Below are 25640 nucleotides of genomic sequence, written 5' to 3' on the forward strand. Positions count from 1 at the left end.
TAGTGTCACCCTTACAATCTACCCCAATCAGTCCCACGTATGCAGATCTCAGCCAAACCATTTTGTTTAAGTACTGTGCTGTGTTAAATGTTATTTTCAAGTTCTGGCCACACATAAAGTAAGTTGTTTTGAAATGGGGATCCCAATGGGTCATTCATTTGGCATATGGACCAAGATACTTGTCTCTCACCGCCTTATGCAAGCAACAGTCAAATAGGATGTGAGCCGGTCTTCTACCTCTGCCGCTCTGCAAATGCAGAGATGCTCATTGTAGGGTATAGAATGGAATCTCCCATATGTGACCCTTGTGTCAAGCTGTTTGAATCTCATTCATGTAAATATCTCCCTAAGATGTTTTGGCAGTTGTAACTTCAAATAGTAACTTTCAAAAAGATTAGAAGCCATTTCCTTATGAACTTTTTTCTTTTTTAATCTATTTTCCTTCTTGTTCACTATTCTTTCTTCTTTTGTTTATTTTCTAATATTTATATTGCTTTCATCTTGTTAAAAATTTCTTCAATAAAGTTACATTAAAAAACCATGAAGAATGATGGTGGCAGACCAATATAACAGTAATGTGATTTATAAAGACCTCGGGAGAAGTGAATAAAGACATACAGTTTGCCTTTAACCCACTGCTTGATAGATTCCTTATTGCTTTTTTTCACAGTAAAACTGTTTTGTTAATGTCTTCATAGATCCCCCTTCGCCTCCACGATGGCTTGAGGTCATTAATATCACTAAAAACACTGCAGACCTTAAATGGACTGTGCCAGAAAAAGATGGAGGTTCTCCTATTACAAACTACATTGTTGAAAAGAGGGATGTGCGCCGCAAAGGCTGGCAGACTGTAGATACCACAGTGAAGGACACCAAATATACTGTGACACCTCTGACCGAGGGTTCTCTCTATGTATTCCGCGTGGCTGCTGAAAATGCAGTGGGGCAGAGCGATTACTGTGAAATTGAGGACTCGGTTCTAGCTAAAGACACTTTCAGTAAGTTTTCGGGGTTTATGCTCAAAATTCTGTGCAACAAGCTATTTCCTGTTTCTAAAATACCTGTTTATCTAATGTGGATTTTATTTATTTTAGCTACCCCTGGAGCACCATATGCCCTTACACCAGTTGAGGTGACAAAGAGACACGTTGACTTAAAATGGGAACCACCTAAGAATGACGGTGGCAGGCCAATTCAACGGTAATATTATTAATAAAGACATCTAGGACAACATTTGTGTAGAGATTACGTTTGCTGTATGTAAAATGCTAATGTTAAAAAATCCATTTAAAGATACATGATTAAAGAGGAATTAGTAAAGTTTGTACATTCAGAGCACCCATTTTCTGTTTGGGGGCTTTTTTTCTGAAGCTCTGTTTGGGGGCTTCTTTTCTGAAGCTTCGTTTCTGATGCTTTTTTCAGCCTCTGAAACCTCCATTTGAGAAGCTGGGCAAGGCTACATTCGGAGTATAAGACACACCCAGATTTTCACCCTCTTTTTGGGGGGAAAAAGATGTGTCTTATACTCCAAAAACTATGGTATTTCAAGTGGTGAAAAAGAAATTAGATATTATTAAATATCTATATAAATTAGATATATAGGCTAATCAAATAACTGGTCTGAATTTGTTCCCCAAAACAAAGAATGGGGAACTTAGATTCCTTCAACTCTCAGCCCCCACTACATCATCTTGGCCCAACCCCTTTGGGGACTTTTTGAAGTCAACATTTCTAAAGAAAAGAAGGACTAGAGGGGACATGATAGCAGTATTCCAATATTTGAAATGTTGCCACAAAGAGGAGGGAGTCAACTTATTTTCCACAGCATCAGAGGCAGGGCAAGAAACAATGGATGGAAACTAATTAAGGAGAAAAGCAACCTGGAATTAGGAGAAACTTTCTACCAGTGAGGACAATTAACCAGTGCTGTCAGAAGTTGTGGGTGCTTCATCTCTGGTGGTTTTTAAGAAGAGACTGGACAGTCACTTATCTGAAATGGTATAGGACCTCCTGCTTGGGCAGTGGGCTGGACTAGAAGACCTCCATGGTCCCTTCCAGCTCTATTCTGATTCTGAAATTATACATCAGGGAAGAAAACAGCAGGAAACTGATCTCATCCTTTAAATGGTTCTGAGGTTTATTATTTGCATGGAATATTGTATGTGTTACACTAGTGATGCAACAAATAATCAATGTAGATAAATTATCAATTTTGTTTTTATTTCAATGTTTCAGATTGATTTCATTGCATAATTCCATACTGTTCCTCTTAATACAGATATGTTATTGAAAAGAAAGAGAAGCTTGGCACACGTTGGGTGAAAGCTGGCAAGACGGCTGGACCTGATTGTAATTTCAGAGTAACTGATGTCATTGAGGGCACAGAGGTGCAGTTCCAAGTTCGTGCTGAAAATGAGGCTGGCTGTGGTCATCCCAGTGAACCAACTGACATCCTGGCTATTGAAGATCCCACAAGTAAATTAAAGATAAAAATCATAATGTAGACAAGATTAAGTTAGGTCAAACAATTTTACGTTTAGTAAATGTATTATGAATAATACATTTCTCTCCATTTGGGCAGGTCCTCCTTCACCACCTCTGGATTTGCATGTTACGGATGCGGGCAGAAAACACATTTCCATTGCTTGGAAACCACCCGAGAAAAACGGTGGAAGTCCTATCATTGGATACAATATTGAACTCTGCGAAGCAGGAACTGAAAAATGGATGAGATTAAATTCTCGACCGATCAAAGACTTGAAATACAAAGCAGAAGAAGGCATTGTACCTGACAAGGAATATGTTCTCAGAGTCAGAGCTGTCAATGCTATTGGAGCCAGTGAGCCTTCAGATATTTCAGAAAACGTTGTGGCCAAAGATCCAGATTGTAAGTATATTTATTTCCAAAGTAATCATAAAACATACAACCACAATAAAACAGCTCCGTAACACCGATTGAGATTCTTCTTCTCTATTTTTAAATAGGTAATCCAACTGTTGATATAAAGACTACTGATATTATTGTGGTTGAAGGTCAAAAGTTAAGTATTCCAGTTCCCTTCAGAGCTGTTCCTTCCCCAACCATTTCATGGCATAAAAGTGGGAAGGAGCTTAAAGCAGGTGACAGAACCACAATGAAGAGCGATTACACCTCTGCCTTGCTGGAAATCACAAATGCTGTCCATGCAGATGCCGGTGTTTATACCATTACCCTGGAGAATAAATTGGGTTCAACTACTGGCACAGTTAATGTCAAAGTAATAGGTAATTTTTTTTCCTTTTCCGTTAACAGACATTTATATTCAGTTCATAGTGCTGAACCAATGCAAGAAGCACTGTTTTAAGAATAGAATAGAATAGAATAGAATAGAATAGAATAGAATAGAATAGAATAGAATAGAATAGAATAGAATAGAATAGAATCCTTTATTGGCCAAGTGTGATTGGACACACAAGGAATTTGTCTCTGGTGCATAAGGTCTCAGTGTACATACAAAAATAAAGTGATACGTCATAAATCATTGTTGCAATCAGTAATCATAAGATACAAACAGCAAATGGAAAAGCATAAGATACCAACAGGAGAAAGATGAGAAAAGGAGAAAGATGAGAAGCCGAGAAAGAAGGAATTTATTATAAGCCAATTTTAATGTAGTCTAGATACCCTAGATATGATGGAGGTCAAACAAAAAGCCTAATTGTCTTTTATTCTAAGGAACTGTAATTGGTAGGCATATCATTTGTCACAAGTATGGGTATTCTTCACATTCTTTGAATTTTTGTTGCATACTTTTCAAACTTAATACCACATGTGCTTTTTTTCATCTAGGTCTGCCTGGACCATGCAAAGATATTAAGGCAAGTGAAGTGACAAAAAGCTCATGCAAAATTACCTGGGAACCACCAGAATTTGATGGTAATACTCCCATATTGCACTATGTGTTGGAAAGAAGAGAAGCTGGGAGAAGAACATACATACCAGTGATGTCTGGTGAAAACAAATTGGCATGGAATGTAAAGGATCTTATTCCAAATGCTGAATACTATTTCCGTGTTAAAGCTGTCAATAAAATTGGAGGAGGTGAATACCTCGAATTGAGAAATCCAGTGATTGCTGAAGATCCAAAGCGTAAGTTTATATGTTAATGAATAAATGCTTAGCATGAATATGTAAACTTTTTTCCATGCCTTCTGCTTATTTATTTAATTTAAAATTTTCAATACACAGAACGACCAGATCCACCTCTTGATCTTGAGACTCATAATCCAACATCAAAGTCAGTAACACTCACATGGAAGCCACCATTGTACGATGGAGGAACGAAAATTATGGGTTATGTTTTGGAAAAACTAGTTAAAGGAGGAGATAAATGGGAGAGATGCAATGACTATTTAGTGCCTCTTTTGACTTACACTGTAAAAGATCTTGAAGAAGGCAAAGAATATCAATTCCGAGCCCGTGCTGAGAATGCTGCAGGAGTTAGTGAACCATCTAATATTACTCCTTTAATCAAAGCAGTGGATCCTATTGGTACGTTCTACACATTTTCTTGTCTCCTTATTCATTGTTAATACATAAAAATTATTTTGACCTATACAGGTAGTCTTCGACTTACGACCACAATTGAGCCCCTAATTTCTGTTTGCCCCATTTTACAACCTTTCTTGCCACAGTTGCTAAGTGAATCACTACAGTTGTTAAATTAATAACACTGTTGTTAAGTGAATCCGGCTTGTCCATTGACGTTGTGTCAGGGTTCCAAGTAACACTTAGGACCCTGGGCAGCACCCCGGAGTTGCTGGTTGAATTTTTTAAAGGAGATTGGGGTTAATGTCTGGGTTCCAAGTAATACCCCCAATGAAAGAAGACTCCGAGGCTTGAGTTTCCTCAAAGTTCCATTTTATTAGAGATGTCGTCTGGGAAATCCTGAATCTGAGAGCTTCCAGGTTTTCCCCACCCAAAGGAAAGTTCAAGTCCCTACCCAACACCCACAAGTCCAACATATGGTCCAATCCAAGGACCGTCCCAACTGGAGATGTCTCTCAGTTCTAGCTTCCCCGGTGCAGGGCAAGATGTCCTTGACTTTCTGAGAAAGGAATGTTGTTATGACTATATATCACCCTGGCTCCATACAATCCCCCCTCCCATTTTCCCACAGTTGTAAATGTGCCAGGCCTGAAGCTCCAAGGAAAAAGATGGCTTCCAGATCTGACACATTGCTTGTCAGAGGGTTATGGAAAGTGAACCCAGGACATTGGAACCATCACAAATATGAGACAGTTGCCAAGCATCCAAATTTTGATCATTTGACCATGGTCGTAAGTGTGAAAAAAAGTCACACTTTTTCATAAATCACTTTTTTCAGTGCTGTTGTAACTTCAAATGATCACTAAATGAACTGTTGTAAGTCGAGGACTACCTGTAATTTTCACTCATAAATTAATGTTGGGATTTTTTTTTTAATTGCTACAGAGGCTCCAAAGGTCTCCCTTGCTGCTAATTTGCAGGCTGGCCTTGAAGTGAAGCAAGGTGCTGATATTCCACTAGATGCACGGATTTCAGGTTCTCCTTACCCAGAAATTGCTTGGTTATGGAACGATGAAGTTATCAAACCCGAAGAAATTAAGAAGAGAGTGGTCAAGGTTTCCAGGAAGAAGAAAGGTGAAGCTGAAGATGATGTGCCGTTCCAGTTATCCTTAACTGAACGGCTAAGCATTGACAACAGTAAAAAAGGAGAATCTTTCCTGGTTGTTCGAGATTCACTCAGACCAGACCACGGCACATTCACTATACGAGTCGAAAATGACCATGGCGTAGCTAAAGCTTCATGTGAAGTCAATGTTTTAGGTACGTCCCTGTACATCATTTATTTCACTTCTTATTCAAAAGACATGTTATGATACATGCCAGATTCATGATTCATCATTATTTCTGTTTGAAAAATAGATATTCCTGGACCTCCGGTCAACTTTATTTTTGAAGACGTGAGAAAAAATTCCATAACTTGCAAGTGGGAGCCTCCTCTTGACGACGGTGGTAGCGAAATCCTGAATTATGTCTTGGAAAAGAAAGACAGCGCCAAAACTGAAACTGGCTGGGTTACAGTCACTTCCACGCTTAGGCACTGCAAGTATAATGTGCTTAAACTGATTGAAGGAAAAGAATACGTCTTCCGCGTGAAAGCAGAGAACAGAGTAGGGCCTGGACCACCAGCTGTTTCAAAACCTGTGGTAGCTAAAGATCCATTCGGTAAGTCTTATCCCTTATAACAGGAGTGCCCAAACTTGGCAGTTTTAAGACTTGAAGAATTCTGGGAGTTAAAGTCCACAGGTCTTAAAGTTGCCAAGTTTGGACACCCCTGCCTTATAAGAAATGGTTCATCATTCCCCCTCCAAGACAATGCATATTGCCACATCTATTGTATGCTAATATTAAGACTTTGATTTGGAGCTGGTCTTCCTGTTTTGTTTTGTGCATTGCCGTGGGAGCCTCGTTTTGTTTTTTATGCCTGATTGGGGTCTACAAAAGAAGTGTTTGGTAGAATTATGATTCCTTCATTAGAGATGAGGTTCATGATGATCAATATATGAACAGATTAATAGGATATTTTAAGCCATTTTCTCTTAAATGAGAACCACCCCATATTAGTGGAGAATCTTTATTTCAAAATAAAGATGTGGAAATCATGGACACTTTATTTCATGGTGACCACTGATAAAATTCCACTGCATTTAGCAAATGACATTCCAAATAAAAGATGACCAGGCTGAGACCGAGGGAGGGATCAAATTCATCATAAGTCATGAGTCCTTGCACAAGCACTAGAGATCTACGTCTAGCCCATCTTGTCTTTCTTATCTCCCACTCATTTCCCTTGACCAATAGTTGGTCAGATTCTTGAAGAGACCTTAAGATTGCAATAAATCCTTATACTCATTTGAACTGCCTGAATCTCCTGATTTCCCCGGTGTTTGACAATACTTTGAGGAAGACAGTATAGCTATTTGAAATTTTTAGTATAATCCTATAGTTTATTACTCAAAAATAAACCCACTTGATGAATTTCTATAGGATTGTATTGAACATTTTATGAATAATGTAAATATTCCATCTGCCAAATAAAAATTCTTGCATGAAATTTCAAATATGTATGTTCTGGCACTAAAAATCCACTTATTTCCTTGTGTATAGGTCCTCCTGATGCACCTGATAAACCTTTAGTAGAGGAACCTACCAGCAGTAGTATGTTGGTTAAATGGAATGAACCTAAAGACAACGGCAGCCCCATTCTGGGATACTGGATTGAAAAACGTGAAATCAATGGCACTCATTGGGCTCGGGTGAATAAAGATCGTGTGAATGCTCTGGAAACAAGAGTTGAAGGATTGTTGGAAGGATTAACATACGTTTTCAGAGTCTGTGCTGAAAATGCAGCTGGTCCTGGCAAATTTAGCCCCCCATCAGATCCTAAAATTGCACAAGATCCAATATGTAAGTTCTTTAATAAATACAGTTATCATTATTTAAATTAAGGTAGTTTTAAATTACTATCTGCTAATTTGATTTATGTATTTATTTTCTTTAGTACCACCTGGCCCACCTATTCCAAGAATCCTCGATACAAGTTCAACAGCTATTGACCTAGCATGGGAGGCTCCACTATACAATGGAGGTGGAGACATCACTGGTTACCATGTTTATAAGCAATTTCTGGGTTCAAATGAATGGTCCCGTTGCACAGAGAAACCCGTGAAGGTGCTAAGCTACCTAGTTAAAGGAATTAGAGAAGGTGCTGATTACAAACTTCGTGTGACTGCTCTTAATATTGCTGGGGAAGGGCCTCCTGGAGAAACAGAACCTGTAACAGTTGCAGAACCTAAAGGTATCATCTTTATTTAATTTGAAATAAATCCTCGTGTGAAAATAATTACTGTCATTATGAAATAATCAATGCTCTTTCTTTTTTTTCTGACTATAGAACCTCCCACTGTGGAACTAGATGTTTCTGTCAAACAAGGTGTTCAGATACTGGCCGGTCAAACGCTTAGACTGCCTGCTACAGTAACTGGGCGTCCTCATCCTACAATTGTGTGGACTTTAGAGGATGGGGAAATTGACAAGGATCGAGTGGTGATTGAGAATGTTGGCACTTCATCAGTGTTAAGTATCAAAAATGCACTCAGGAAAGACCACGGAAGATATGTGATTACTGCAACTAACGAGAGTGGCTCCAAATCGGCTGCAACCAGAGCAGAAATATTTGGTAAGAAATGCTACATTTAATGAAAATATTTGAGGAAGTGTTTGTGCCTTTGTTATTATATTTTGTATCTTCTTTTTTCAGATGTTCCCGGGCCAGTAACTGATCTGCATCCTGTTGTGGTGAACAGAAAAATGTGTCTCCTTAACTGGGATGATCCCAAAGATGATGGAGGAAGTGAGATTATCGGCTTTATCGTAGAGAGAAAAGACGCCAAAATGCATACTTGGAGACTCGCTGTGGATACGGATAGATCAAAATGTGATATTACTGGTCTTGTAGAAGGGCAAGAATATAAATTCCGGGTATCTGCCAAGAACAAGTTTGGCTGTGGTCCACCAGTTGAACTTGGGCCATTACTTGCTGTTGATCCCAAAGGTATTATTATTATCATAATCATCGTTGTTGTTGTTGTTGTTAATATGACCCATGAGGGTGTTTGGGGGATACTTTGACTCATAATTTCAACTGTGAAATATTTATAACTATTTATAATACCAAGATTTTTTCTGTTGATAAAAGTTACTGGACTATTTTTTTTCCACAGTTATAGCTGGGGCATATGCATTTCTTGGAGAATACCATAGTCCTGTCAAAAGAGCAATTTCAGCATTACTAATACCTACAATCTAATGATTCAAGTATATTGATTGCTTTTGGGCGAGAAAGAATATTTTCCTGGTGATTTAACATCGTCCAGGGAGGAACTACTGCCAACATAAATAAATATAAATATAAATAAATCCAAACAGCCCATCTATCTTTTATATGTCCTTCAGTTCATAAACATATTGCAAGCAGGATTGGGCAGAAACAGATCTCCATGTTGTTACCTGGGTGACTCAAAATAGATCACTCATGGTTTCCAGTTACATAATAACCACAATATGTGGTTATTGGCATATGTGGCATCCACATGCACCCCAGTAGTGGGATTCAAATCCCAGCGCTACCGATTTACTATTGGTAGAATGAGGCGCACACGCTTGCTTCACATGCAGGCGTGTGACACTTCTGAGCATGCACAGAATGTTTTTGATGATATCTGGGTAGGTGGACAGAGCCTCCCTCCGCTGCCACTACCACACCCCCCATATGCCCCACCTCCATGCATGCGCGCCATCCCTGCACATGCACATACCACACTCGCCGCACATGCCCTACCCCCCTACACATGCACACACAGCCCCCTGCACATGCCTCGTCTCCCACACATGCACGTCCAAAGACTGGCTGGCTGGTGGGACGCACATGCTCATGTGCGGCAAAGCTGAACTGGGGCGATGGCTCGCGTGCCCACAGAGAGGACACTGCGTACTACCTCTGGCACACATGCCAAAGGTTTGCCATCATGACCCTAGTCCTTCTTTTCTCTAGATTAGCCAAACCCAAATCGTATGTTTTTGTCTCCAGGCCTTTAATCATCTTAGTTTCTCTTTGCACTTTTTCCAAACTCTTGACATCTTTTTTGTAATGTGGTGACCAAAACTGGATGCAGTATTCCAGATGTGGTCTTACTAAGGCTTTATAAAGCAGTACTAATACTTCATGTGATTTTGATTCTATGCCCCTTTTTATAAAACCAAGAATTGCATTAGCTTTTTTGGCTGCTGCCGCACACTGCTGGGTCATGTTCAAGTCTGTGAATTAAACCTTATCACTATAACTTTCTTCCCACATTAGGCCCTCCAACGGCCCCTGAGAGGTTCATGTATACTGAGAGAACAAAATCATCAATTACCCTTGACTGGAAGCCTCCTCGTAATGATGGCGGCAGCCCTATCATTGGCTATCTTGTGGACAAGAGAAGACATGACTCAAATGAATTTGAAAGAGTCAACAAAACACCTTGCCGAGCCACCTCACTTCTTGTGGATAATCTTGCCGATTTGCATATGTATGAATTCCGAGTCAAGGCAGTCAATGAAATTGGAGAAAGTGAACCTTCACTGCCTCTCAACGTTGTTATACAAGATGACGAAGGTGACGTGCTTTAATAATTATACCTTAATTTTAAGCATGAACTGGGGTTCTGTTATTAATATATTTTAAAGAACGACATTGTTATTGATTGTGCGGATTTCCTTTTCAGAACCTCCGACAGTGACCTTGCGCCTGGCCGTTAGGGGAGATACTATCAAAGTCATGGCAGGACAACCGGTGAACATTCCTGCTGATGTGACAGGTCTTCCGATGCCAAAGATTGAATGGTCCAAAAATGAGGTTCCCATTGAGAAAACATCAGATGCCCTTAAGATCACCAAAAAGGAACTATCTAGAACAGAGGCCAAAACTGAACTCAGTATGCCTGCAGTAGTTAGAAATGATAAAGGCACTTACACAGTTACAGCTTCCAATCGTTTGGGCTCTGCATACCGTAACGTTCACGTTGAAGTGTTTGGTAAGTATCTGATGAGCTGCTTCAGTGATTAAAAATGTCTTCCCTTTGTTCTAATATAACATGGTGTTGAAATTGGCTTTATCTAGATCGTCCTTCTCCACCAAGAAACCTTGCTGTTTCTGACATTAAAGCTGAATCTTGCTGTTTAACCTGGGATGCTCCACTTGATAATGGTGGCAGTGAAATTACTCACTACATTATTGAGAAGCGTGATGCAAGCAAGAAGAAAGTAGATTGGGAGGAAGTATCCAACACTGCAGTAGACAGACGATTTGGGGTAAATTTGATTTTGAAGAAAAATGCATGGTTTTAAGATAAAAACTACTGGATGGAAATAAACACAAGCATTAAAACAATTGTTTATTGTATTTTGATTAAATTCAGGGCTAGGAGATCTTTTAATGCAATGTCAGCTTGGAATGAGCTACCATATGTTAGAACTGCTATTTATAAATAATATGTAGTGCTCGATTTTATCATTACAAAATACTTGCAAGCTATTGATGTAAAGCATATCCAAACAATTTTTCAGACTGATTTTTTTTTAATAATTCTGAATATTGTTAAACAAAAGTACCTGGAATGACCAATTTGTGTCTAACGACTTTTAATACGCTGCTTGAAATTTGTGGAAATAACACAAATGTTTAATTTTCCAATTAATAACACATAATATTTTGTGCTTTTTATTGTATTTTTCAGGTCTATAAACTGATAACCGATGGTCAATATCAGTTTAGAGTTAGGGCTGTAAACCGGTATGGGATAAGTGATGAATGTCTTTCAGAGAAAGTGGTCATCAAGGATCCTTATGGACTTCCTGGACCACCTGGAAAACCAAAAGTCATAGATCACACGAGATCATCCATGCTTGTAACGTGGACCCCTCCTTTGGATAATGGTGGAGCACCGATTACCGGCTATTGGCTAGAGAAGAAAGAAGAAGGAGGTGTCTATTGGTCTCGTGTCAACAGAGCACCTGTAACAAAACCTTCAGTGAAAGGATTGGAATTCAATGTGTTGCGTTTGATTGAAGGCATAAAATATCAATTCAGGGCGATGGCTGTTAACATTGCTGGAATTGGTCCTCCCAGTGAACCATCAGATCTCGTTGAAGCTGCAGATCCAATCTGTGAGTATACAGTACAGGGAGAGCATTAAGTGTTACATGATTTCAGAAGACATCCTCTGCCATTTAGTTTCATTTACCCAGAACCTGTTTAATAGCGATCTTATGATTTTAGCACATGAAGTATGAGGAGTAATATATTCCTCTCATTGTCATAAGAACATATCTTCATAATTTATAGTAAATTGCCTTAATTGTTTGTTTTATTAGAAAAATATAGGTAGTCCTTGACTTACAACAGTTCGTTTAGTGGCAGTTCAAAATTACAATAGCAATGAAAAAAGTGGCTTATAACCATTTTTCACACTTACGACCATTGCAGCATCCCCATGGTCACATAATCAAAATTCAGAAGCTTGGCAACTTCTGACTCACATTTATGACATTTGCAGTGTCCTGGGGTCATGTGATTCCCTTTCTGTGACCTTCTGACAAGCACGGTCAATGGGGGAAGCCAGATTCACTTAATGACCACGTGACTAACTTAACAAATCTAATGATACACTTAACTGTGGCAAGAAAAGTTATAAACTGGGGCAAAATCACTTAACAAATGTTTTACTTAGCAACATAAAATTTGGGTTCAATTGTGGTCATAACTTGAGGACTACATTTGAAACATTTGAAGTTGGGGGAGATTTTTTTTACCTCAGCCAAGTAAAATATATATGATTTTTTTCCCCTTAATATAATGAAGACATAATTCTCATTCAGAACATTTTACATTTGCCCAATAGTTCCTCCTGGCGCACCATCATGTCCAGATGTCAAAGATAGAACTAAGTCAACCATATCTCTCGCATGGAAACCTCCACAAAAAGATGGTGGCAGTCCTATTAAAGGTTATATTGTTGAAATGCAAGAAGAAGGTAGTTCGGATTGGAAGAATGTGAATGAGCCAGACAAGCTATTCCCTACCTGTGAATGTACTGTTCCCAACCTGAAAGAGCTAAGAAAGTACAGATTTAGAGTAAAAGCTGTCAATGCTGCAGGAGAATCAGAGCCAAGTCTTGCTACCTCAGAAATACCATGCAAAGAAATTCTAGGTAAGCATTCTGGAATATTTTGTGTTACAATGTGAAATAAAGTCAAAGAGTATGAAAGTTCGAATAACATGTGAATAGAGATTCCAGAATAGCTGCCCAACATATTATTGTTAATCAAGGAGAGGTGAATGGTGTCTAGAATTTCTGTGATTCCTTCTCCAAAGAGGTCTACCTGCTATTAATGTTCTAATGTATTATATTTTATATTTTTCCATAGAACTTTATTAAAATGGGAGGCCTAGCTCTTTTATACATATACAATATATGAATTATTTTTCATGAGAAAAATGCATAACTCAGATGATTATAAATAGATTAATTTCAAGTATGTGATTTATATCTTGTAGAAGAGCCAGAAATATTTGTTGATGTGAAAGCACAAGATTTGCTTTCTTGTCGTACTGGCTCGACAATCAAAATCCCAGCAATTATTAAAGGACGCCCAGTTCCCAAAGTAACTTGGGAATTTGAAGGAGATGCAAAGAAGGCAGTAAAGGTCAGAAAGGAAAACAATAACATTGTTTCTAAATTTTAATTACATTTATTTAAATACCTTTAGATTTACTGTTTTCTCTTTTATTTAAAGGATGGAAATAATATACCCCAAGATGCTACGGTAAGAAATAATATTATATTTGAATTCACTACATTTAGTTTTTATTTCAACTTAAGTAAATTTAAATTTATATATCACTATATTCGCTCTTATAAGAGTTAACCGCTTTACTTTTTAAATAATCTGTAATTTTGATTTTGCCAACATAGGTGGAATCAACTGATACCACTTCAGTAATTACTATTCCTGAGTGTAACAGAGGTCATTCTGGAAAATATAGTATTACAGCCAAAAATAAAGCAGGACAGAAAACTGTAAACGTGAGGGTGAATGTTCTTGGTAAGTTTATTGAATCTTCATTTTGCACCGGTTTTCCAATACTGCAGGTTAAATAAAGCTAAATAATTCCCTGGTGTTTTCTTATTGATAGATGTTCCTGGGCCACCAAAAGACCTGAAAGTAAGTGATATAACAAGGTGCAACTGTAAACTTTCATGGAAAATGCCAGACAATGATGGTGGAGACAGAATCAGAAATTATATTATAGAGAAGAGAACTGTTGAAGGGAAAGCCTGGACCAAAGTGAATGCAAATTGTGCTGGAACATCATTAATTATACCTGATCTCATAGCTGGGCAACAATATTTCTTCCGCGTACGTGCAGAAAACCGCTTTGGAGTTGGCCCACCAGCAGATACAATTCAGAGAACCACAGCAAGAGATCCCATCCGTGAGTTAAATCAAAGCAAAAAACTTGCTTTTATTAGCACAATGTAGTGTTTACAACTGCTTACTCTGTTCTGCTTGTTTCTTTTTTCTTTTTTTAAAGAACCTCCTGATCCGCCGATCAAACTTAAGATTGGTCTTATCACCAAGAACTCTGCCAGCTTGACTTGGAAACCTCCAAAGAATGATGGTGGTGCTCCTGTGACACATTACAATATTGAGTGCCTTCGTTGGGATCGGACAGGTCAAGGCAAGGAAGCCTGGCGCCAGTGCAATAAACGTGATGTGGAAGAAACAAAGTTTACAGTTGAGGACCTTAATGAAGGTGATGAATATGAATTCAGAGTGAAAGCAGTAAATGAAGCAGGCCCTAGCAGACCATCAGCTACAGTTGGACCTGTTGTTATCAAAGATCAGACATGTAAGTATCCTCACCATCTTTTATTTCAGCCATTGATCAACAAAATTTATATCAATAGCAATAACACTTAGACTTATATACCACTTCACAGTGCTTTATAGCGCTCTCTAAGCAGTTTACAGAGTTAACATATTGTTCCCAACAATCTGGGTTTTCATTTTACCAAGTTCAGAAGGATGAAAGGCTGAGTCAACCTGAGTCGGTGGGAATCAAACTGCTGGCAGGTGGCAGAATTAGCTTCCAGTACTGCATTCTAACCACTGCACCACCATGGCTCTGTTCAAACCTAAAATTAAAGCTATCCCATTGTGCCAATGTGTTAATCTTACTTATTGTAAAAATAACCAAAATTTGAGGTGCTAACACAAATGTAAAGACATACTACAAATACTATTAAATTTAGAAATATAATTAGGATTACAAAATCAACTGTGAATGCAATGCTATATAAATCTATGTAATTTGTAGGATGTTATATAAAGTATATAGAACGCTAAAAATGACCAAGTATTCATAGTATGAATGTCTAACACAGACTCACAAAATCACAAAAATTCAAAAATATTTCAAAACTGAATATTAATGAAGTGAACTATGATACAAAAATTTACATAACATATAAAAAGAAATGGCAGTGAAACTAAAGAAAACATAAAATACTCCCCCACCCAAAAAAACCTGACTATGAGCATTGTTTCAATTCTTCTAATAGCTGCAATGACAAAGATGTAAATATTGGTTAATAGGTGTAACAAAATGTATATAATAAAATTAACTATGTTAGCAACTGTTACCGACGATTTGTAGGCAAAGCTTATAAATAATATAACAATATTTTGCTACTTGTTGGAAAGTAAATTATTGAGAAGCAATCAGAAGTTTTTCACTTCAATATTCAAAAATACTTTTTACTTCCATATCCTTTGTATTGATAGAATAATTTTTGCTTGGCTTTGTTTGTAGGTCCTCCATCAATTGAACTCGCTGAGTTTATGGAGGCAGAAGAAGGAACAGATATTAACATTGTAGCTAAAGTGAAAGGGGTGCCTTTTCCTGCACTGACTTGGGCCAAAGCTCATCCAAAGACACCAGATGACAAACTACCAGTGATATATGATCAACATGTCAATAAAACTGTGGGTGAAGATTCTTGCACTTTGGTGATACAACAGTCTCGCAGAAAGGATACAGGCTTGTACACCATAACTGCTGTCAATAATTTTGGAACAGCTGCAAAGGAGATGAGACTAAATGTTCTAGGTAAATAATAATAATCACGTTTAGTTTTGACAATCTAATTTACTGTTTATTACTTAATGTTACAATTTGCTTCACTTTATCAAATATATTTTTCAGGTCGCCCTGGACCACCAGAAGGACCCATTAAATTTGAATCTATTTCAGCTGATCAGATGACATTGTCTTGGCTACCTCCAAAAGATGATGGTGGCTCTAAAATAACAAACTATGTCATTGAAAAAAGGGAAGCAAATAGAAGGACATGGATCAACGTTACCAAAGAACCTAAGGAATGCATTTTCACAGTTCCCAAGCTGGTTGAAGGTCATCAATATATCTTCCGCATTATGGCACAGAATAAATATGGCATTGGAGAACCTCTTGATAGTGAACCTGAAACAGCAAGGAATCTTTTCAGTAAGTACAGATTTTGTTTCAGACACATTTATCTAGAAAACATAACTGAAGAGGAATCAGATTTAATCACTACGATCATCACAAACCAGTTGTATCAAACACCACAAACCAAGAGTTATTTCAAATGTATTTATAATGACTATTTAAAGTCTGGATAACCTCTTTATTTTTAATCAGTAAAAACCTATTAAAATCTCTGAATTAGAGTCCAAATATTTTATTATGCATCAGTGTTGGAACAAAGAAAATCCCATTTACTCCAACATTAGGAACCAACCATGCTGCTCTTGGGATCTGTTGAATCATCATCACATGTGAAATGATGGTGGTTGGCAGAGAGTGCAATAATTATATTGACCCCTTTAGCTTTAAGAGGCTGGGTTTAAAAATTGTGCTCCCCCAAATGCTGATAATGTTTCAGTAAGTAGGAGAATCTGAGAGATGTGAGTTACAGCTAGATATCCCAACCCCTCTTATTTCTCACAGTTCCAAGTAAAAGCTGCAAAATATTATGCAAAAACCAGCAGTAGTACTTTATTTTACAATCTGTGTATCTTTTTTTTCCCCCTAGCTGTTCCTGGAATTTGTGACAAACCAACAGTAAGCAGTGTCACACATGACTCCATGACTGTCAATTGGGAGGAGCCAGAATATGATGGAGGCTCTCCCGTGACAGGTTACTGGCTGGAACGCAAAGAAACCACTGGAAAGAGATGGACAAGAGTTAACCGTGATCCTATTAAGCCTATGACCCTTGGCGTTTCTTACAAAGTACCTGGCCTCATTGAAGGTTCAGATTATCAGTTCCGTGTATACGCTATCAATGCTGCTGGTGTCGGTCCGCCAAGCATGCCTTCTGATCCAGTCACTGCAAGGGACCCAATTGGTAAATGGCTTCAATTGCTTTTTGTTTCGTATGAAAAGAGGGAGAGAGGCCTTATCAAACAGCAGGCAGTAGATGCTTACTATAAATAAATATTCTTATGTTTTTCAGCTCCACCTGGCCCTCCAATTCCAAAGGTCACTGACTGGACGAAATCATCAGTTGATCTTGAGTGGGCTCCACCATTAAAAGACGGTGGCTCTAAAGTTACTGGTTACCTTGTTGAATTCAAAGAGGAAGGGAAGGAAGAATGGGAAAAGGTAAGTAATGAGACGCCATGAAAAATTATTTCTGACACCTTACGGTAGGGCTTGTTAGTTGGAATATAGTTAGTATATTCAGGAAGTAATGATGAGCACTGAGCTCCATCCTCCAAGATGTCTCTGCTTCATCAGTTTAGCCTCACAACAGCAGGATCACTGCTTTGGGTCACTTCAGGAAGCTTTTACAGAAAGATGGATAACCTATGGATCAAGAGCAAGGAAGCGAAAAAGTGAAAGGCATTTGTATCGGACAAGCCCAGTTAACCTGAAAAGAAATAGAAAAGAGGAAGGCAATGCTTCCTGTACACAGACAAACTGCCTATGTTACATCAGCTGCATTACAGGATGTTTCTGTACCGAAATATTAATCAAACCAATTATCCAAGAAAGTGCTAGAAGTTAGAAAAATAAATCTTTAATTTTAAAATTACTAGCTGTGACTAGCATCACTTTTAAAAATATTTAATTATTTATTTACTTAGGTATTTATTTATTTATTTATTTATTTATTTATTTATTTATTTATTTATTTATTGAATTTATATTGCTGCCTATTCACCCATGGTGACTCAAGGTGGTTTACAGAATATTTTACATACAAATCATCTTAATGTCTAGAATAATGTATTCCAAAAAAAATGGCATTTGCTTTTAGTGCAATAACACATACGTACTTAGCTTTCTTTGTGAATTGGAGACACTTGTGGAGAAACTATGACTGTACACAATTTATCTCAGAATTTACTTTAGAAAGGTTACCCACATGTCATGTGCCTCGGAGATAAAGATGGTTCTTTTACCTTTTATTCATTATTAATGAATTTTTCCTGATTCGGAACTTTACGGTCAATTACTATATAAAGAAATGTGCTTGCCAATATTAGAGCTGCCCATATTCCCTTCTCTTCTAGTTGTTCGGCCCTGCAGGAAATATTATAGGTGACTTTATGTTATTTTTCATTTTCAGGCAAAAGATAAAGAAATAAGAGGAACCAAGTTTGTTTTGGCAGGATTAAAAGAAGGAGGCTTCTACAGATTTAGAGTCAGAGCAATCAATGCTGCTGGTATTGGAGAACCTGGAGAAGTTACTGAAGTTATTGAAATAAAGGACAGAATAGGTATTTCTTAGGAAAAAAATATTATCTTTTTTTTTTTCTTAAAAGGGTAAAATATTGAAAATCTATCATTTACCTTACCGCCTCCCTTTTATTTACCTTATACAACATCTTAATGAATTGGGAAGTATATGAGTGAATAGAGGGGAGGCTATATTGCTGAAAATGGTAAATGCCTTGAAAAATTAGGTGAAAATCATCCATTGCTTGGAGAGGGCCTGTTTTCCTGATAAATTTCATTTGGAACTTATTCTTTTTATACCTAATGACATCATTCCACAATTGCCATTTTGTTTTATTCCCACCCACCCACCCACCTTTTTCTTACCTTCCAGTCTCATCACAGGTGGCTCTTTCCCAATACCTATCCCCCCCCCAGTCCTCTTTGAATTACTGCTGGAAGAAAGTTGTATGTTTTAATGGCTAGTGTATTTCACTGTATGAGAGTGGTTTGTGAGGGAATTTTATTTTTTTATTTATTTGGGAAATTTATATTGCCGCCTATTTGCACATGGTGACTCAAGGCGCCTTACAAGAATATAAAAACCTCATATAAAAAACAATAAAACTAATAAAAGAGAGAATCATATAATAAACTAATATAATAAAATAACCCCTGCCTCCACCAACACCCTGCTCCGGCGACAACACATCACACGAGCCATTTAATGGGCTCTATCCTGCTATGTGTTCCCCAGCCCTGCTGGCAGAACTCGGACTTCAGCGCCTTCCAGAAGAGTGTTAGAGTGGGGGCCATTCTAATCTCTGGGGGAATGATGTTCCAGAGAGAGGGAACAATTAATTATTGCAATTAATTATTATTCATTTATTTAAGTGTCTTTCGGCCATGCCCTTTTTTAGAGTGATACTTCTTATGACAACGTGTGCGCACATGCAAATACACCCAGAGAGCTATGCATACATGCAGACATATGTAATGTGTCATATATACATATTTTTGTACAGGATTTTTATACATCTGCTTCTGCTTTTCCCCCCTATCTACTCTAGTTTCCTTTTCGAAAGGTATGACATATATAAAATGCATTCTTTGCTTCTACAGTGCCTCCTGATCTCCATCTGGATGCCCATGTAAAAGACAGAATTGTTGTTCACGCTGGTGGGGTCATTCGCATTATAGCTTATGTCTCAGGAAAGCCACCTCCAACTATTACTTGGAGCAGGGATGAAAGAGCTCTGCCGGAAGAAGCTAAGATTGAGGAAACTGCTATCAGTTCTTCTATGGTCATAAAGAACTGCAAAAGAAGTCACCAGGGTATCTACACACTCCTTGCTAAAAATGCAGGTGGAGAAAGAAAGAAGACTATCATTGTTGATGTGCTAGGTAAGCTGCAAAATCCTGAATATATTTATCTCACTGTTCTTGAGGGTCTTAGTTCTTGGTGGCAGATGTTCATCCTGATTACATTTTTCTTTTCTTTTCTTTTCCTTAACAGATGTACCTGGCCCAGTTGGAGTTCCATTCCTTACGGAAAACCTAACCAATGACTCTTGCAAACTTACATGGTTTTCTCCAGAAGACGACGGAGGTTCAGCTATTACCAACTATGTTATTGAAAAGCGGGAAGCAGATCACAGAGCTTGGACACCAGTGACTTATACTGTCACCAGACAAAATGCCACTGTGCAGGGACTGATTGAGGGCAAATCATACTTCTTCCGTATTGCACCGGAGAATATCATTGGCATGGGCCCCTTTGTAGAGACGACAAAAGAGCTCCTAATCAGAGACCCAATCAGTACGTATCTTTATCTTTTATCAGCAGAGATTGCAATAAAAATAGTCTTAGGAATTTGTGTTTAATCTGCTGTGTTTGTTTATTTCTAGCTGTGCCTGAGAGGCCTGAAGATCTTGAAGTAAAAGCAGTAACTAAGGACTCTGTTACACTGACTTGGAATCCACCCAAGTATAATGGTGGCTCTGATATAACCATGTATGTTTTGGAAAGCCGACTCATTGGAAAGGATAAATTTACTAGAGTTACAAAAGAGAAAATGCTTGATAGGAAATATACCGTGGAAGGATTGAAAGAAGGCGACACTTATGAGTATCGCGTGAGCGCTTGCAATATTGTGGGACAAGGCAAACCTTCATTTTGCACAAAACCCATCACTTGCAAGGATGAAATTGGTAAGTTTGATCTCTGGAAGCTACCCCACTGGCATGGTTTGTTTGCTTTATTTATTTATTTTTAAATGCTGATTTTTCTTTTCTTTTTCTTAAACAATATTTTTAGCTCCTCCCCAGCTTGACCTTGATATCCGAGAAAAACTGACAGTCCGCGTAGGAGAAGCATTCAGCCTGACTGGACGATATTCAGGCAAGCCAACACCAAAGATCACTTGGTACAAAGATGACATTACAGTGAAAGAAGACAAACGAACGATGATCAAGACTACTCCAGCTACAATTTGCTTGGGTGTATTAAAATCCGTCCGTGAAGATTCAGGCAGATATAGTGTTGTTGTAGAAAACAGTTCAGGATCAAGAAAAGGATTCTGTCAAGTTACTGTTGTTGGTAAGTCTTGTTCTAGGACTCCGTTTACAATATTTGCTTGGAAGATCTGTGGGAGAGTTGATTGAGTATAGTTTAAAAAGCATATGAATTGTTAATGTGTTATTTGAATTATAACTGAATTATAGCATAGATTGGGAATATAAATTCCTGCTGATTTGAAAGATGAGCTGACCATAAGGTGCCTATGCCAATTGCTTCTTTTCAGAGCAGCACCTATATTAAAAAGAGTCCCATTTTGGTGAGATGGGCAGCTATATAAATATGCTGAATGAATGAATGAATGAATGAATGAATGAATGAATGAATGAATGAATGAATGAATGAATGAACGAACAGTGCCTGACCTCAAAGGATGTGTGGGCATGGCGGAGGATGCAGCAAAGTACAGAACAAGGAAATCTGCTACTCTAACAATGTTGTCCTGATGAATTTTAACCAAATTAGACTTTGAATATTTTGGGTCTTTTTACTATAACCAACAATGAGCTGCAGAAATTTAAAAGCAGTATGTAAGAGGATGCTCATTCCAAATGGTATAGTGGCCACTTTAGAAACCAAGACGAATTACATTAACAGGATGGGAAAGTTGGTCTAATACTTCTCATAACTAAGTTATACACTCATTTATAAACTAAAATTAAAATACGTAAGAATAAGATTCTTGTGAAAAGAACTCTATTTCTGATTTCCCTCCCCACCCCCCTGCATTGGGAAGCCTGAAGGAGCTGATTATACTGAGTACAGAGAAATAGAATCAGCTTATTTCAACAAAAAATCATTCCAGTGTTTTGCAGTGAGGCCATGTGGTCTTTGGAGTAGAAATGTAGTGCACCACCTTACTACCTGGCAGAGTACTAAGAAGGTTCCCCAATGAGCAGGAGAAAACAGATTTTGAAAGAGGTTTTACATCTAGAATATACAGATCAGAAAGTACTTACATTTTAGAAATTAATTTTTTGTTCATGCCTCTTTATCAGTTATTTTTTTAGTACACCATTTCTCAATGGCTGCCCTCTAGACCCTGCAACCAAGACTTAAGCAATGTAGTATTTACTTTTTCTAAATATACTATCTGATTCATCCATGAGGTTACATATCTCAGCTCTAGTTCCCAAGTGATTGACTCTGCTTTGATTAAAGTAGCAAACTACTACTGATGTATACATAACTTTACCCTGTTAAGAATAAATCAGGTTTGGTAAATTGAGAAAAGAATTACACATTCCATTTGCTAACAGAAAGCAAATTGACAATATATTTAGCTTTCTCAACTGTCACCCATGTTGGAAATTAGCACTGTATACCTTCTTTGGGCACTGTCAAATCTGTGCATTTTTATTTGAATTGTTTGTGTGTGTGTTTACATTTACATTTGTATGCTTTTCAACAGACCGTCCTACACCTCCAGTGGGCCCTGTCATTTTTGATGAAGTACATAAAGACCACTTTGTTATTTCCTGGAAACCTCCGTTGGATGATGGTGGCAGTCCAATTACAAATTATATTATTGAGAAGAAAGATGCTCACAGAGATCTCTGGATGCCAGTTACATCAGCAAGTGTCAAAACAACATGCAAAGTTCCTAAATTACTGGAAGGAAGAGACTATGTTGTTCGAATTTATGCTGAAAATCTATACGGCATAAGCGATCCACTGATATCTGATGAAATGAAAGCCAAGGATCGTTTTAGTACGTCACTTATTTTCTAATCTATTTTAATTACTTACCTGCCACAGTCTTACGTCATTATTCATATACCTATTGTTCTATAAATGGGTTTAAAAAGTAATATGGTTTTTCTTTCAGGTGTTCCTGATGCACCAGAGCAGCCAATCGTTAAAAATGTCACCAAAGATTCTGCATTAGTTACCTGGAACAGACCACGTGATGGAGGAAAACCAATAACCAAGTATATTCTTGAAAAGAAGGAAACCATGTCGAATCGATGGGCGAAAGTTACACAAGAACCTATTTATCCAGATACCCAGTTTAGGGTACCTGATCTTCTTGAAGGCTGTGAATATGAATTCCGGGTCGCAGCAGAAAATGAAATTGGTATTGGTGACCCAAGCCCCCCATCAAAACCAATCTTTGCTAAAGATCCAATTGGTATGTTTTAAAACACTTTCTTACCTGCTCTTCTCTGAATCAGCATTTTCAGACAAATCTTTTCTCTTCTCATGGCTGCTGTTTGCTTTCTATTTTTTAACAGTTAAGCCAAGTCCTCCAATTAATCCAGAAGCGGTAGATAAAACTAAAAGCTCGGTGGATTTGTCCTGGCAGCCCCCACGTCATGATGGAGGAGGGAAGATTATAGGCTACCTTGTTGAATACCAAAAGGTTGGAGACGAGGAATGGAAGAAAGCCAATTTTACTGCTGATTCTTGCCCTGATACAAAATATACTGTAACTGGCCTCACCGAAGGTACTAAATATAAATTCAGAGTCATGGCAGTTAACGCAGCTGGTGAATCAGAGCCAGCCTATGTCCGTGATCCAGTGGAAGTCAAGGACAGACTTGGTAAGCAGAACATTAAATTTTATTCATTTTAAATGAATACATGACGAGGACGCTTTCTGAACATAAAAACTTCTTTTTTCAGAGCCTCCAGAGTTAATCTTGGATGCTAATATGGCACGGGAACAGCATATTAAAGCTGGAACTACACTGAGACTCAGTGCTGTAATTAAAGGAATTCCATTCCCAAAAGTGACTTGGAAGAAAGAAGATAAGGAAGTTTCTACAAAAGCAGATATTGAAGTTACAGGCATTGGTAGCAAACTTGAGATACGTAATGCTGCCCATGAAGATGGAGGAATTTACTCCCTGACGGTGGAGAATCCTCTTGGATCAAAGACCGTTTCAGTAAAAGTCGTTGTGCTAGGTATTTGTGCTAATATGATTTTCAATTGGAGCAGGAACAAGTAGTGAAAGAGCAAAGAATATTGACCCGTTCCATCTCATTTTCATATCCCTTTGCAAATTTGGGGATGAAAAGTTCACAGGGCTATTCAGTTACCTCTGTTAGCCTAGGTGGCCTTTTTTAATTTAAAGGAGTAATGACGGGTATTATTAAATCTATCAAATGAATTTCAATGAATCATTGTTGCTTATTAATATTTTTCCAGATAAGCCTGGGCCTCCTAGGGATCTTCAAGTGAGTGAAGTTAGAAAAGATTCTTGTTACCTAACTTGGAGGGAACCTGAGGACGATGGTGGCTCCGTCATTACCAACTATATTGTGGAAAGGAAGGATGTTGCTGCTGCTCAGTGGTTAGCAATATCCTCCTCTTCTAAGAAACTCAGTCTGTTGGCTAAATACCTTATGGAAGGCACTCAGTATCTCTTCCGTGTTGCTGCTGAGAACCAGTATGGACGAGGACCTTTTGTTGAAACTCACAAGCCAATTAAGGCTATGGATCCACTTCGTAAGCCTATTTCAGTTGTTGTTGTTGTTGTTGTTGTTGTTGTTGTTTGTTTGTTTATACAAAATGCTGGTTATGCCATAATATTAATCCATAGTATGTAATATGCATCTCCATATTAGCACAGACCTATAGAGTAGCTTGACTCACTAAGTCTAATCCCCTTGCAGGAATCCAGATAAAAGCACATGACTGTCCATACTCTGCTATAACAGATCCGGGGGGGGGGGGGAGAGCTCGCTACATTCCTAGATAATTGGTTCCAGCCAAACATCTCTTACCGTCAGAGGTTTTTCCAACACTCAGCCAAAATATAATTTCCCGCAATTTAAGGTCCTTGATCTATATCCTGCATTCTGGTATGACAGAGAACAGGATTTGATCTTCTTCTAAGTCAGGGCTGTCAAATTCCTGGCCCATGGGCTGGATGCGTCACATGCTGGCCACACCCACACCTGGTTTAACGAAGAGGAAAAAAGTCCTGATATGTCATGTGACACTGCCACGATGATGTGAGTTTGACGCCGCTGTTCTAAGTCACCCTCCTTTTGCTATTTGATAATCACATTTCTCCTCAGACAAACTTCTTAATGATAAACATGCCCAGTTTTTAAAATTTCTCCTCATAAAACTTATTTTTATTTATTTATTTTGCCTTTCTTTCCATCTGTTTTGGTTTCTCAAGCGCTTTTTTAAGTTGTTATGTCCTGAACTGGACATGGCACTTGAAATATAATCTGATCTCAATCTCAATGTAGAACATAATAGATTTAGAAAATACACCTTTACGAATGAGCTATCAATTTTCATGTTTAACAAATGTTACATACATGTTTCTATATGTTTAAAAACAGAACTATGATTTTACTATCTTCTTGTGTTATAAGATCCACCTGGACCACCAAAGAACTTACATCATGTAGATATTGACAAGACAGAAGTTTCTCTTGCTTGGAATTACCCTGATCGCGATGGTGGTGCTGAAATAACTGGATTTTTGGTGGAATACCAAGAAGAAGGAACAGATGACTGGACAAAATTCAAGACTGTCCCTGTGCCAGAATGTGTTGTTACAGGCTTACAACAAGGAAAGATTTACAAATTCCGTGTGAAAGCCCAAAATATTGTGGGTCTTAGTCTTCCAGACACAACTATACCCATTGAGTGCCAAGAAAAGATAGGTAATTCCTAGTTTTATAGATGTCATACATCCTAT

General features: G+C 38.0%; 1 protein-coding gene across 1 annotated transcript in view; it reads left to right on the top strand.

Moving 5' to 3' along the window:
• The window catches only part of TTN (titin), a 334386-nt gene that overhangs the window by 237236 nt on the left and 71510 nt on the right, over positions 1–25640 (top strand). Inside the window, exons 239-276 of the mRNA XM_058189537.1 lie at positions 699–998; positions 1095–1200; positions 2279–2475; positions 2582–2887; positions 2986–3264; positions 3830–4129; positions 4229–4531; positions 5474–5848; positions 5948–6250; positions 7193–7492; positions 7587–7883; positions 7980–8264; positions 8346–8639; positions 9945–10244; positions 10354–10662; positions 10749–10939; positions 11365–11794; positions 12529–12837; positions 13185–13333; positions 13424–13453; positions 13603–13732; positions 13824–14123; positions 14223–14540; positions 15504–15800; positions 15897–16196; positions 16768–17082; positions 17191–17339; positions 18310–18460; positions 19521–19802; positions 19915–20217; positions 20307–20609; positions 20716–20997; positions 22388–22687; positions 22805–23107; positions 23211–23519; positions 23602–23883; positions 24128–24427; positions 25312–25605. Of these exons, the coding sequence (XP_058045520.1) occupies positions 699–998; positions 1095–1200; positions 2279–2475; positions 2582–2887; positions 2986–3264; positions 3830–4129; positions 4229–4531; positions 5474–5848; positions 5948–6250; positions 7193–7492; positions 7587–7883; positions 7980–8264; positions 8346–8639; positions 9945–10244; positions 10354–10662; positions 10749–10939; positions 11365–11794; positions 12529–12837; positions 13185–13333; positions 13424–13453; positions 13603–13732; positions 13824–14123; positions 14223–14540; positions 15504–15800; positions 15897–16196; positions 16768–17082; positions 17191–17339; positions 18310–18460; positions 19521–19802; positions 19915–20217; positions 20307–20609; positions 20716–20997; positions 22388–22687; positions 22805–23107; positions 23211–23519; positions 23602–23883; positions 24128–24427; positions 25312–25605 (10281 nt within the window). The remainder of the gene's footprint in view (positions 1–698; positions 999–1094; positions 1201–2278; positions 2476–2581; positions 2888–2985; positions 3265–3829; positions 4130–4228; positions 4532–5473; positions 5849–5947; positions 6251–7192; positions 7493–7586; positions 7884–7979; positions 8265–8345; positions 8640–9944; positions 10245–10353; positions 10663–10748; positions 10940–11364; positions 11795–12528; positions 12838–13184; positions 13334–13423; positions 13454–13602; positions 13733–13823; positions 14124–14222; positions 14541–15503; positions 15801–15896; positions 16197–16767; positions 17083–17190; positions 17340–18309; positions 18461–19520; positions 19803–19914; positions 20218–20306; positions 20610–20715; positions 20998–22387; positions 22688–22804; positions 23108–23210; positions 23520–23601; positions 23884–24127; positions 24428–25311; positions 25606–25640) is intronic.

This window comes from Ahaetulla prasina, chromosome 1, assembly GCF_028640845.1.
Source record: "Ahaetulla prasina isolate Xishuangbanna chromosome 1, ASM2864084v1, whole genome shotgun sequence".
NCBI lineage: Eukaryota > Metazoa > Chordata > Lepidosauria > Squamata > Colubridae > Ahaetulla > Ahaetulla prasina.